We start from the raw sequence: 12,523 nt of genomic DNA, 5'->3' as shown, positions 1-12,523 counted from the left end.
ATTGCCTTTTCCCGAAACCTTCATACATCTGAGCTTAAATTTTCTCAAGTTCAAACAACCTACTCAGAGTTTTAGCCAAACTTTTCTAGCTCTGGATCGTTTAGTAAACTCATTACACTAAGGTAACTTATTTTTAACAATTCTAGATTTTCTGTTTGCTCGGAGCACCTACTTTACACGTTCAGCTTTAGCCAAGACCATGTAAAACCCAAATGAAAATGTTTATTCCAAGCTATAGATATTCCCCTCATCAAAAGAAAAGATCTCTGAACATTTGAATTAGATTAGATTAGATTTTGAATTAGATTACTTACAATGTGGAAACAGGCCCTTCAGCCCAACAAGTCCACACTGACCCGCAACCCACCCATACCCCTACATTTACCCCTTACCTAACACTACGGGCAATTTAGCATGGCCAATTCACCTGACCTGCACATCTTTGGACTGTGGGAGGAAACCGGAGCACCCGGAGGAAACCCACACAGACACAGGGAGAACGTGCAATCTCCACATAGTCAGTCGCCTGAGGCGGGAAATGAACCCGGGTCTCTGGCGCTGTGAGGCAGCAGTGCTAACCACTGTGCCACCGTGCCGCTTAAAGAAGCAATCTCTGAACAGCCTAATACACAACCATTTAATTTGTTTACTCATGAAAATCTCCTAATACAAACAAACACCCAATACTTATCAGGAAGTTTTTCACTCATTGTACTTTAAAAGAAATCACCATGGCTGCAGAAGTTAATCATTAAACCCCTTCAAACCCATAAGTTTATATCCAAAAATCCAAACTTTAAAAGAAGTAACATTCAAGTATTTTAAAAATCCTGCAAAACATACCACACATCTCCCCCAAAGAAAAGGAAAAATGTACCTTAAAAGGTGTTTTCATTAGTTCTCAAAGCTATCCTAACGCTTTTGCTGTTTCACAGGAATGGTCGTAACACTTTGGTATAAATGCACAGTAAGTTAAACAGCAGTCTTATTTTCCGACAGTTCACGAACATCTCCACACTTCGTTTCCTTCAAATGTGCTCTTGATAAAACATCCACTACACATACCTTTTCCAAAACATGTGAATAATATTCAAAGTTTGTGTGAAGATTTGTAGCTCGGGTGCTCGTTGTTGTGGTTCTGTTCACCAAGCTGGGAATTTGTGTTGCAGATGTTTCATCCCCTGTCTAGGTGACATCCTCAGTGCTTGGGAGCCTCCTGTGAAGCACTTCTGTGATCTTTCCTCCGGCATTTGTAGTGGCTTGAATCTGCCGCTTCCAGTTGTCAGTTCCAGCTGTCCGCTGCAGTGGCCAGTATATTGAGGAAACATCACAGAAGCGCTTCACAGGAGGCTCCCAAGCACTGAAGATGTCACCTAGACAGGGGACGAAACGTCTGCAACACAAACTCCCAGCTCGGCGACCAGAACCACAACAATGTGAATAATATTCAAATTATATGGTTGGAGAAATAAGTTTTATTAAAATAATCACAAGTTTTTGTCCTGAATGCTTTCTATGAACATCAAAGGATTGTGATGCTGTAAGTAAGTTTCTTCCACGTTGTGTTGGTGTGTATTTCAAAATGGCATAGGACCAACAGAAGACCGGTGTAAGAGCAAATTACTGCAGATGCTGGAATCTGTACGCAAAGCGACAAATGCTGGAGATCACAGCAGGCCAGGCAGCATTCATGGAGAGAGGGCAAGGTAATGTTTCGAGTCTAGATTACTCTTCATCAGAGCCTCAAATTTGATGAAGAGTTATCTAGACCTGAAATGTTAGCTTGCTCTCTGTCTATGGATACTGCCTGACCCATTCTGACTTCCAGCTTTTGTTGTTTTCAGGAGACCTGATGTTTCAGTAAACACTGCGGAATAATTTTGTTAGTGTGCAGTCAATTCCTTTGAAACATGACAGATAAGGCCGTTCAACCTCCAACTTATCATCTGGCAGTGAAACAGGCCCCGTACTGATGTTGCTGGCATTAACAACCAGTTTCAATGGTTTCTCATCATTTAGCCTGTGATTGTCAACCGATATAGCTGTCAACACAACTTGCAGGTTATCAAGGGCACTTTGATATGTTTGTGTCCATTCAAACCTTCTACCTTTTTACAAGTCTGTTAAAGGTGCAACAACAATGCTGATGTTCGTAGGGGTGGCACGGTGGCTTAGTGGTTAGCACTGCTGCCTCACAGCACCAGAGACCTGGGATCAATTCCTGCTTTGGATAATTGTCTGTGTGGAGTTTGCACATTCTCCCCGTGTCTGCATGTGTTTCCTCCAGGTGCTCTGGTTTCCTCCCACAATCCAAAAGATATGCAGGTCAGATAAATTGCCCGTAGTCAGAGGGAAGTGGGTCTGGGTGGGTTACCCTTCAGAGGGTCCGTGTGGACTTGCTGGGCCGAAGGGCCTGTTCCGATACTGTAGGGAATCTTTTAAAAAGAAAACTTGTGACAGAATCCACTCATTGCAAACACGGCACAGAATTACAAGCACGTGGAAACAGAAATTGCTGCAGCAAGTCCAGCAGCTCTATGGAGAAAAAACACAGAGTTGACATTTTCAAATCCCTTCTTCAAAATTTCAGCGCTTTCCCTTAGCGCAAGTAAATCCAATATGCTTCATATTTTTCATTGTCTCAGTGCTCATCGGCCTTGTCCTACAGCTTGGGACAAACAAATCTCCTTTGTCTTGGCAATCTTAGCTAAATTCATAACCAAGTTGTCTTCTTGCAGCTGATCGAAAAGCTCAATTAAGTGGTGTAAATATTTTATTTAAAAATAACTAAGTCAGCAATGTAAACAATACAGTTACATAATCCTTACCTGGAAGCTGTGTTTCAGGATGCAGTCATATCCCTTGGATTAGCAGAGGTTATTAAGTTTTAAAGAACAAGAGGACAGAGTTGTTAGAATGCGTTGCCAGCGGTGGTGGTGGAAGCAGAGTCATAAGACCATAAGACATAGGAGCGGAAGTAAGGCTATTCAGCCCATCGAGTCCACTCCACTATTCAATCATGGCTGATGGGCATTTCAACTCCACTTTCCTGCATTCTCCCCGTAGCCCTTAATTCCTTGTGACATCAAGAATTTATCAATTTCTGCCTTGAAGACATTTAGCGTCCCAGCCTCCACTGCACTCTGCGGCAATGAATTCCACAGGCCCACCACTCTCTGGCTGAAGAAATGTCTCCACATTTCTGTTTTGAATTTACCCCCTCTAATTCTAAGGCTGTGTCCACGGGTCCTAGTCTCCTCGCCTAATGGAAACAATTTCTTGTAAGTTTGGGGACATTGGGGACATTTAAGCGACTGCTGGATATGCACATGTATAGCAGTGAGTTGAGGCGTGCGTAGGTTAAGTTAATGTATTTTACATTCGGATTAAACCTTGGCACAACATTGTGGGCCAAAGGGCCTGTTCTGTGCTGTACTTTTCTATGTTCTAGACTATGGAAAGGATCAGGAATCTAACTTCAGTCACAGCAGATAAGGGGAAAACTTGACAAGGGGCAGTCAATATAGGACTGAGGGTGTTATACTTAAATGCAGGCAGTATACGAAACGAAGTAAATGAGCTTGGAGGGCAGATTGGAATTGGTTGGGAAAGTGTATTGGATAGCACAGAGATGTGGCTGCAAGGGGATAAGGACTGGGACCTACATATCCAAGGATACACTTCCTATTGAAAGGACAGTCAGATGGGCAGGGTTGTGTTGTTAGTAAGAAATTAAATTAAATAATAGCAAGAAGTGATACAGACCTGGAAGGCATGGATTCTGTATGGTTAGAGTTGAGGAATTCCAAAGGAAAAAGGTCCCTGATGGGAGTTATGTACAAACCACCTAGCAGTGGTTAAGTTGGGGGGAAGAAAATGAATCGAGAGATAGAAAAGGCGTATAAGAACCGCACTATCATAATAATTGTGAGGGACCTCAATGTGCAGGTGGACTGGGAAAATTAGGTTGGTAGTAGACCCCAAGGAAAGGAATTCATGGAATGTCTATGAGATGTGTTTTTTTGGAGCAGCGTTGGCAGAGCTCACTGGAAAACAGGCAATTCTGAATTTGATGATGGGGCAGACTTGATTAGAGAGTTTAAAGTGAAGGAACCCTGAGTGGCAGTGACCACAATATGATAGAATTCACCTTGCAGTTTGAGAGGGAGAAGCTGGAATGGTAATGGCATCACAATTGAGAAAAGTTAACTATAAAGACGTGAGGGGAGAGCTGGCTGGAGCTGATTGGAAGGGGAACATAACAGGGAAGACAGTGGAGCAGCAATGGCAGGAATTCGGGAGGCACAACAGAAATTCATCCCAAGCAAGGAGAAGCATCCTGAGGGGAGGACAAGGCAAAAACTCTATGGCCAACAAGGGAAGTCAGAGACAACACAAAAGCAAAAGAAAACATATCAATGTGATGAAGGTTGGTGGGAAGCTAGAGGATTAGGAAGTCTTTAAAAAACAGCAGAGGATAACTAAAAAAAAAGCATAAAGGAGGAGAGGATGAAATATGAGAGTAAGCTAGCTGGCAATATTAAAGAAGATTACAAGAGTTTTTGTTTCGATATTGAAAAGGAAAGAGAGAGGCGAGAGTGGACATTGGACACTGGAAATTGAGGCCTGAGAAGCAGCAATGGAGAACAAAGAAATGGCAGAGGAACTGAATCGGTACTTCCCATCAGTCTTCACAGTGGAAGACAACAGCAGCAAACCAGAACTTCAAGAGAGCCAGGGGCAGAGATGAGTCTAGTGGCCATCACTCAGGATAAAGTGCTGGGGAAGCTGAAAGTTGGGTAATAACCCCAACTAGAATGACTATACTCACAGTTACAACATAGAATAATGTAGCACAGGAACGGGCCCTTCAGCCCACAGTGTTTTGCTGAACATGATGCCAAATTAAACTAATTCTTTCTGTCTGCCCTGGGTCTACATCCCTCCATTCCTTGCACATTTTTGTGCTTATCTAAAAGTCTCCTAAATGCCCCTCTCATATTTACCTCCACCACCACCCCGGCAGTTTGTTCCAGATTCCTACCACCTCTATGTTAAAAAAAACTCACCCCGCACATCTCCTTTGAACTTTCCCCCTCTTACCGGAAATGCAAACCCTCTCGTATCAGACATTTCAACTCTGGGAGAAAGATTCTAACTGTCAACCCTGTCAATCCATCTCACAATTTTATAGACTTCTATCAAGTCTTCCCTCAGCATCCGCTGCTCCAGAGAAAACAATCCAAGTTTTTCTAGCCTCTCCCTGTAGCTCACACCCTCTACTCCAGAGTTCTGAAGGAGATAGCTGACAAGATTGTACAGGCATTGGTAGCAATTTTTCAGGAATAACTGGAGTCAGAGAGGATCACAGAGGACTGAAAAATGGCTAATGTAACACCCATTTTTAAGAAAGGAGGGAGACAGCAAGTAGGAAACAGTGGACTAGTTAGTCTGATCTTGATCATTGGTCAGCTTTTAGGGTCCATCACTAAGGATTGCAGAGTACTCGAAAGTCCATGGCAAGAAACAGCAGAGTCAGTGCTGCTTCAACGAGGGAAGGTCAGACCTGATGAACCTATTCAAATTCTTTGAGGAAGTAATGAGCAAATTGGACAAAGGAGAGCCACTAAACATGATCTGTTTGGATTTCCAGAAGGCCTTTGACAAGGTGCCACACAGGAGACAGCTAAATAAAGTAAGAGCCCATGGTGTTAGGGTAAAAGTACTGGCATTGAAAACGGGGGATTAGCTGACTGGCAGAAGGCAGAGAATGGGGATAAAGGGTCTTTTTCAGGATGGCAGCCTGTGACTAGTGAAGATTTTCAGTGGTCAGTGCTGGGACAATAACTATTCATGTTATACGTTAACAATCAGGACGAAGGAAGGGAAGGCATTGTTGCTAGGTTTCCAGGTGACAACAAAGATAGGTGGAGGGACAGATAGTGTTGAAGAAGTGGTGAGGCTGCATAAGGAATTGGACAGGCTAAGAGAGTGGACAAAGATGTGGCAGATCAAGTATCATGTGAGAAAGTGTGAAGTAAAGCACTTTGGTAAGAGAATAGAGATATAGACTTTTTTAAAAACTGGGTAAGGCTTCAGAAATCTGAAGCACAAAGGGACTTGGAGTCCTGGTTCAGGATTCTTTTAAGATTAACATGCAGGTTCAGGTGGCAGTTAGGAAGGCAAATGCAATGTTTGCATTCATTTCAAGAGGACTAGAATACAAGAGCAGGGATGCACTGCTGGGGTGTATAAGGCTCTGGTCAGACTGCTTTGGAACATTATGAGCAGCTTTGAGCCCCATATCTAAGGACAGATGTGTTGGCATTAGGAGGGAGTCCAGAGGACATTTTCAAGAATGATCCCGGGGACAAAGAGCTTGTCATATGAGAAACATTTGAGGACTATGGGTCTGTCGCTGATAAAGGTTAGAAAGTTGAGGAGGGGATCTGATTAAAATTTACAGAATACTGAGTGGCCTGGACAGAGTGAACTTGGAGATGATGCTTCCACTAATGGAGGGGCTGGAACCCAGTGCACAGCCTCAAAGCGAAGAGACAATCTTTAGAACTGAGATGAAGAGGAATTTCTTTAGCCAGAGGGTGGTGAATGTGTGGACCTCACTGCTGTAGAGAGATGTAGAGGCCACGCCATTGAGTGTATTTAGGGTAGAGACAGGTTCTTGATCAGTCAGGGGAGCAAGGGTTACAGGGGAAAGGCAGGAGAATGGGGTTCAGGAACACATCAGACATGATCAATTGGTGGAGCAGATTCGATGGGCTGAGTGGCCTAATTCTGGTCCTGTGTCTTATGGTCTTGTGATCTTCAGTGATTCAGTTGGTTAATCATTGGAACGTGGCTGGTGCATTTGCCATTCCGAATGGAATGGCTTTGCACTGACCAAGTCTACCCATTGTTTCAAAAGCCAATATTTCACAGGCTCTAACAGTCAACAGAAGTTGCCAATGTCCTTTCAGAAAGTCAATGTTTGTGACAAATTGTGTGTGGCCAGTTCACTCACTGCAGTCATCCAGTTTCAATATAGGATGAGTCCAATAGTGTTATCACACTTGTGATAGTCAATTCCACAGTCTTGCTGACACATTTAATTTGGGCACCATTATGATAGGAGAGCTTCAGTTACAAAGACTAAGAACTTCATCTCTTCCCCAACCACTTTTAATTGATTTATTTCTGCTTTGGGTCCTGTGTCACACTACACTTTGTTGATAGAAAATAGCATTTATTTTTCTCTCCTTTCTAGACTTGTTTTTGAAAGCACTGAAATATTGACTTTAAGTGTTACTTTTTGAAAGCTTTATCTGCATGCATGTAAATAACTTATTACCCACTAGCCAATGTGCTTCACTCTTCCCCTCCAAATATATTATGACAGACCTTATCAAATGCCTTTCTGGAAATTCAAATACACTACTGGTTCTCCTTTATCTATTCTACTTATTACATCATCAAAAACTCCAGATTTGTTGCACATTTCTGAAACCCATGCTGGTTTTTTCCAATCCCGGTCATCATTTCCAAATGTTCTGTAATCATGTTTACAATAGACTCTCGCATTTCTCCACTGCTGACGTCAAGCTAATTGGTCTGTAATTCTGGGCTGTGTTTCTTCTCTACCTCTATTTTTACATAGTGAGGTTACATTTGCCACCTTCCAATCTGCTCCAGAGTCTGCAGACTGTTACACAGTACGACCACAGTCCAATATCTTCAGGGCCACTTCCATCATTCTCTGGGATGTAGATATCGGGGCCTGGAGATTTGTCAACATTTAAACCAATTAATTTTTCTGGCACAATTTTCTTACTAATACTGATTTCCTTCAATCGTATCCTTTCTCTCAGCCTTTGGCTTCCAAACTTTCCTGGAGAATTACTTGTGCCCTCTTTTGTGAAAATAGAACCAAACTGTGTGTTCAATTCTTCTACCTTTGTTTTTTGCTCCCCACAACCTCTGACAGTAAGTGAGCTATATCTGCCTTTATTACCCTTTCTCACTTCACATATTCATCTAACCTTTTACAGTCTCTTTCAATGTTCCCTGAAATTTGATTCTCATTCTCTAATTTTAAATAGTTCTCCCCTTCTGCTGAATTCTAAATTTCTCCCAGACCTCAGGCTTGCTGCTTTTTCTGGCAATTTTATGTCTCCATTTTGGATGTAATACTTTCCCAAATTTCTTTTGTAAGCCATGGTTGAGCCAGCTTATTTTTGCGCTAGACAGGAATGAATAATTGTTGTAATTCATGAGCATCTTGTTTAAATATGGATCATTGACTATCTGCAGTTAACCCCCCCCCCCATAAGATTTTTCAACTTCTCCTCACTAATTCGTGCCTCACATTCTAATGGTTTCCTTTTTTTTAGATTCAAGACCCCAGTTGATTAGAATATTCAAAACTGAGATCAATAGATCTTTGAGCATGAAAGGAATCAAGGTCCATGCTGTTAGAAGTGAGAAGTAGAGCCAGTGGAAAAGATGAGATTCGATTGAATGACAGAGTAAACTTGAGGGGACAGTTATCTACAGCTGCTCCTATTTCTTATGCTTTAACTTACTTTCCGTAACCTATAATAATTAATATATTAATAAATCACTATTGCTGTATATGTGTGGTTGTTGGTCATTTTCACGGTATATTTAAAACTTCAAATAAGAGTAAATGACTTTGTACCATATTATCTTGTAAAATAACATTAGTGAAAAATATTCATTCCCCAACAATATTGTAGAAAGCAGCTATGATATTAGATAAATGTTCTGGAGGTCATACTTGTGGATCCATCCTATTGAACTTGCCAGCAAACCATATCGATGAAAAATAAACCAGAACTGATAGCAGTATGTGGCAGCAACAGTGCAACTGATGTATGTCCAACAATCTTCTATTTAAACCAGAGAGCCCACAAAGTCACAGTACTAGAACTTAAATGTTTTCCAATGCTCAGGTATGATATGCTAAGAGCGTACACTGACTCCCACCCCAACAATTATGTCTTACTTTTTGACAAATGCATAATGTGTATCAATCTCATGTCTTATCTACAATTAATGTTCATTCAATTAAAAATGGCAATGCAATGTAGTTTCAATAGATTCACCAATTCCCCTGTTTCTTTGCTGGAATCCACTAAAACGGCCAATTTATTTCTAGCTGCTGGTAACTTGGGAGAAGTGTTTTTATCCACAATATGTACCCTGCACTCAATCACACCAAACCATAATGGGTTCCTCTTGTTCTCTGAATATGTGGAAACATATTGTTTCATTTTTGACAATAATGGCATTGGGTCCCTCAAAAATTATTGGGAAATTCCAAATCATGAGAGACTGGCAAGGGAGAAAGAATGAGAGAGCAACACAGATTGGAAGAGTAGGAAACACAGGCAGGAATGCGAGAGGAAGTGGAGCACTAAATGGTCAGGGAGAGTGGGCAAAAGCGCAAAATGGGAGAGGGAGAGAAGAGAAAAAGAGTACCACAACTGAGCAGGGGAGAGGTAAAGCAAACTGAGACAGGTGGAGAGAAAGAGGGAGAGAGAGAGGGAGAACATAACACAGTCCGGTTGGGAGGGAGAGGATGAATCACAAACTGGGAGATGGAAGTAGAGAAGAAAAGAGTGAAACACAAACTGTGAAAGAGTTAAATACAGGAGACAGAGGGACGAGAGAGAAAAAAACTCACAGGTATACAAAAAGAGAAACATGAGGAGAAGGAGATGATGGGCAGAGTGGCCAGGATGCAGCAAGAATGTTCCTCATTCATGATTCTCAGATTGTACTCAGTACAAACTCTGTCCACCCATTTTGCAGTTGTGCAAGAAAAACAGAAAAATAACTGAAAGAGCAATAAAAGAAAATTCTCTAAATCCTGGCCATTCTTGCTGCATCCTGGCCACTCTGCCCATCATCTCCATACTTGCACGTGGTGTACGAGAAAGTCTTTCCACAAGCAAAGCATTCCAAGAGCAAAAGCCAGAATGAAACAATCCGCAATTTTGTCATTGTTGTGTCCGTGAGCCTTTCAACTGAATGATTTACTTTGTAAAGCGAAACAAATAATCAGATGATGACATTCCCAGCACCAGCCTGAAATGAGCAGAATCATCTGTGATAGCAGCACCTTGTACTCGCACTGCGTACGAGATGAACATTGATATACAGCAGACTGCAAATGTGTTGGAAGGGCATTTTAGGGTCATTCCAACCACTGCACTTTCAAAGGAATCTGTTCTTCAGTGACATTTTAATTATAATTCAAACAGGGCAACCAATTTGTAATGTCACTATTCATTCACCTCTCTTCCCTGTTGGCCTCCCATCATGAAATTCTCAAAACAAACAAACCCTTTTCTAGTTTTGCATTTCTGTCTGCATAGTTAAGCCTTTCCCCTGACCTGTTTTCTCTTTCCTCCTGCCTTGAATAGATAATGCTCGTGAGTGATCCAGAGATTGAGAGCAGTGTCCTCATCAGCTCAGATGAAGGTGCAACCTATCAAAAATACCGGCAAAGCTTCCAGATTCAAAGCATGCTGTTCCACCCCGAGGAAGAAGATTGGATTCTGGCCTGTAGCCAAGACCAGAAGGTGAGTGATGTTACTACAGCCCATTATACAGTGCTGGAATTTGAGCAATATTTTTGTGCACTGCAGCTTTGATTCTGACGGGAGCATGTGGTTGTTTAAGAAAATGAGTTGCAAAATGCTTGCAAGTCTACAAATTTCGAAGCGTCAAGAGCCAATTGAAAGGCTGGGAGTGAAAGCATCCAGATGTCCAGCAGCCACTGGCTATCCTTGGGTGGGGATGGGGGCCCCATCCGAGGCAGAAGGCTACATTTAGAGTCTGAGCCGAAAGGTGTGGTGCTGGAAAAGTACAGCAGGTCAGGCAGCATCTCTCTGAACCCCATTATTCACCCTCATTGAGGTTATTGGCATTATTCACAATTCTGGCAGCATTTGGCAACGTTTCGTGCCTCTTTGGCATCCGCTCATGACAGAGGGGGTACCACTCATAATAAAATATAACCAGTGCCCCTTACTCTGAACTCGGACCTGAAACATTAACTCTGCTTTCTCTCCACAGATGCTGCCAGGCCTGCTGAGCTTTTCCAGTGACTTCTGCTTTTGTTTTTGATTTACAGCACCCACAGATCTTTCGGTTTTTGATTTAAGATACATGCCTTTGCGTCAAAGAAAGCTTTGTCTGAATTGTCTGAGTGATGTGCTGCTGGGGAGAAAAAAATCAATTGCTGTTAATTTGTCAGAAGGATTGAAGTATTGGAACGTTGTGGAAGTCTTTCTAAGAAACTGGAACTCACAATATTCAATCTCCTGACATTTGGATATGGTCTTCCTCAGGATTTCAGAGGATCAAAGCTAAACCCTCCCACAGCCTTACAGAGGCTGATTGGGGTTTACTAGCCCCTTGGTGACTGACTTGGAGATGGGAGGGCTAGGAAAATGGCAACGCAAATTCCATGTCCTTCATTGTCATGGAATGGCAGTGGCTGTAGTGCCCAAAGCCAGGCAGCTGATTTAGTTCATCAACAGGCTGATTGACATCTATTCGTCTGCAAGTATTGGAATGGATGTCTCCTTGTATGGAGACTGTCACTGACAGTGTGAGAGCCTCACGGTAGCTACTTGTGGGTAGGGGCTCGTGAGCTGCTCGAGAGTGGAGGGAAGGTCTTCCTTAAAGGCTGAATGACTGGCAAAAATAAACCCATGAGTGATGGGAACTTTCACAGCCACTCCTGGAGATTATCAACCCTCTGATTGCCAGGGCCTGCCTTCATGAGCTCAAAGATACTTAAAACAATCTCTCTGATCCTTGCGGACTGCCTTACCATGGATCTTCTGGAACAATACACTGAGGAGCCAAGTAGAGCACAGGCTCTCCTGATTGGGTGTTGTGCAATGAGAAACGAGTCATAGAGTCTTAGATTCCTCCAGCACGGAGACAGGCCCTTTGGCCCAAACTGGTCTATGCTGACCAAAATGTCCATCGACACTAACCCCATTTCCCTGCACCTGGCTCATATCCTTCTAAACCTTTCCTATCCATGTATTTGTCCAAATGCCTTTGAAATGTTGTTAATGTACCCGCCTCAACCACTTCCACTGGCAGCTCATTCCATATACGTACCACCCTCTGTGTAAAACAGTTGCCCCTCAAGGCTCCCTTTTATTCTTTCCCCTCTAACCTTAAACTGATGCCCTCTAGTCCTCGATTCCCCAACCCTGGGATAAAGACTGGATGCATTCACTCTATCCATGCCTCTCATAATCTTATACAACTCTATAAGGCACCACAAACATCAATTCCACCCACCACCGATGCTCAGTAGCAGCAGTGTGTACTATCTATAAGGTGCACTGCAGAACTTCACCAAAGATCCTCAGACAGCACCTTCCAAACCCACATCTACTTCCATCCAGAAGGATAAGAGCAGCAGGTATGTTGGAAAACCACTGCTAAGTTCCCCTCCAAACCACTCACCATCTTG

General features: G+C 42.6%; 1 protein-coding gene across 1 annotated transcript in view; it reads left to right on the top strand.

Moving 5' to 3' along the window:
• Nucleotides 1-12,523, top strand: part of LOC122561354 (VPS10 domain-containing receptor SorCS1-like) — a 1,223,550-nt gene that overhangs the window by 846,218 nt on the left and 364,809 nt on the right. The window contains exon 4 of the mRNA XM_043713087.2: nucleotides 10,446-10,604. Coding sequence (XP_043569022.2) covers nucleotides 10,446-10,604 — 159 coding nt within the window. The remainder of the gene's footprint in view (nucleotides 1-10,445; nucleotides 10,605-12,523) is intronic.

The sequence above is a fragment of the Chiloscyllium plagiosum genome, unplaced genomic scaffold, assembly GCF_037043375.1.
Source record: "Chiloscyllium plagiosum isolate Xiang-an unplaced genomic scaffold, Cpla_swu_hap1 HiC_scaffold_22, whole genome shotgun sequence".
Lineage (NCBI taxonomy): Eukaryota > Metazoa > Chordata > Chondrichthyes > Orectolobiformes > Hemiscylliidae > Chiloscyllium > Chiloscyllium plagiosum.
Note: the sequence above shows the minus strand (reverse complement) of the source record. Positions and strands in the feature narration are given on the sequence as shown.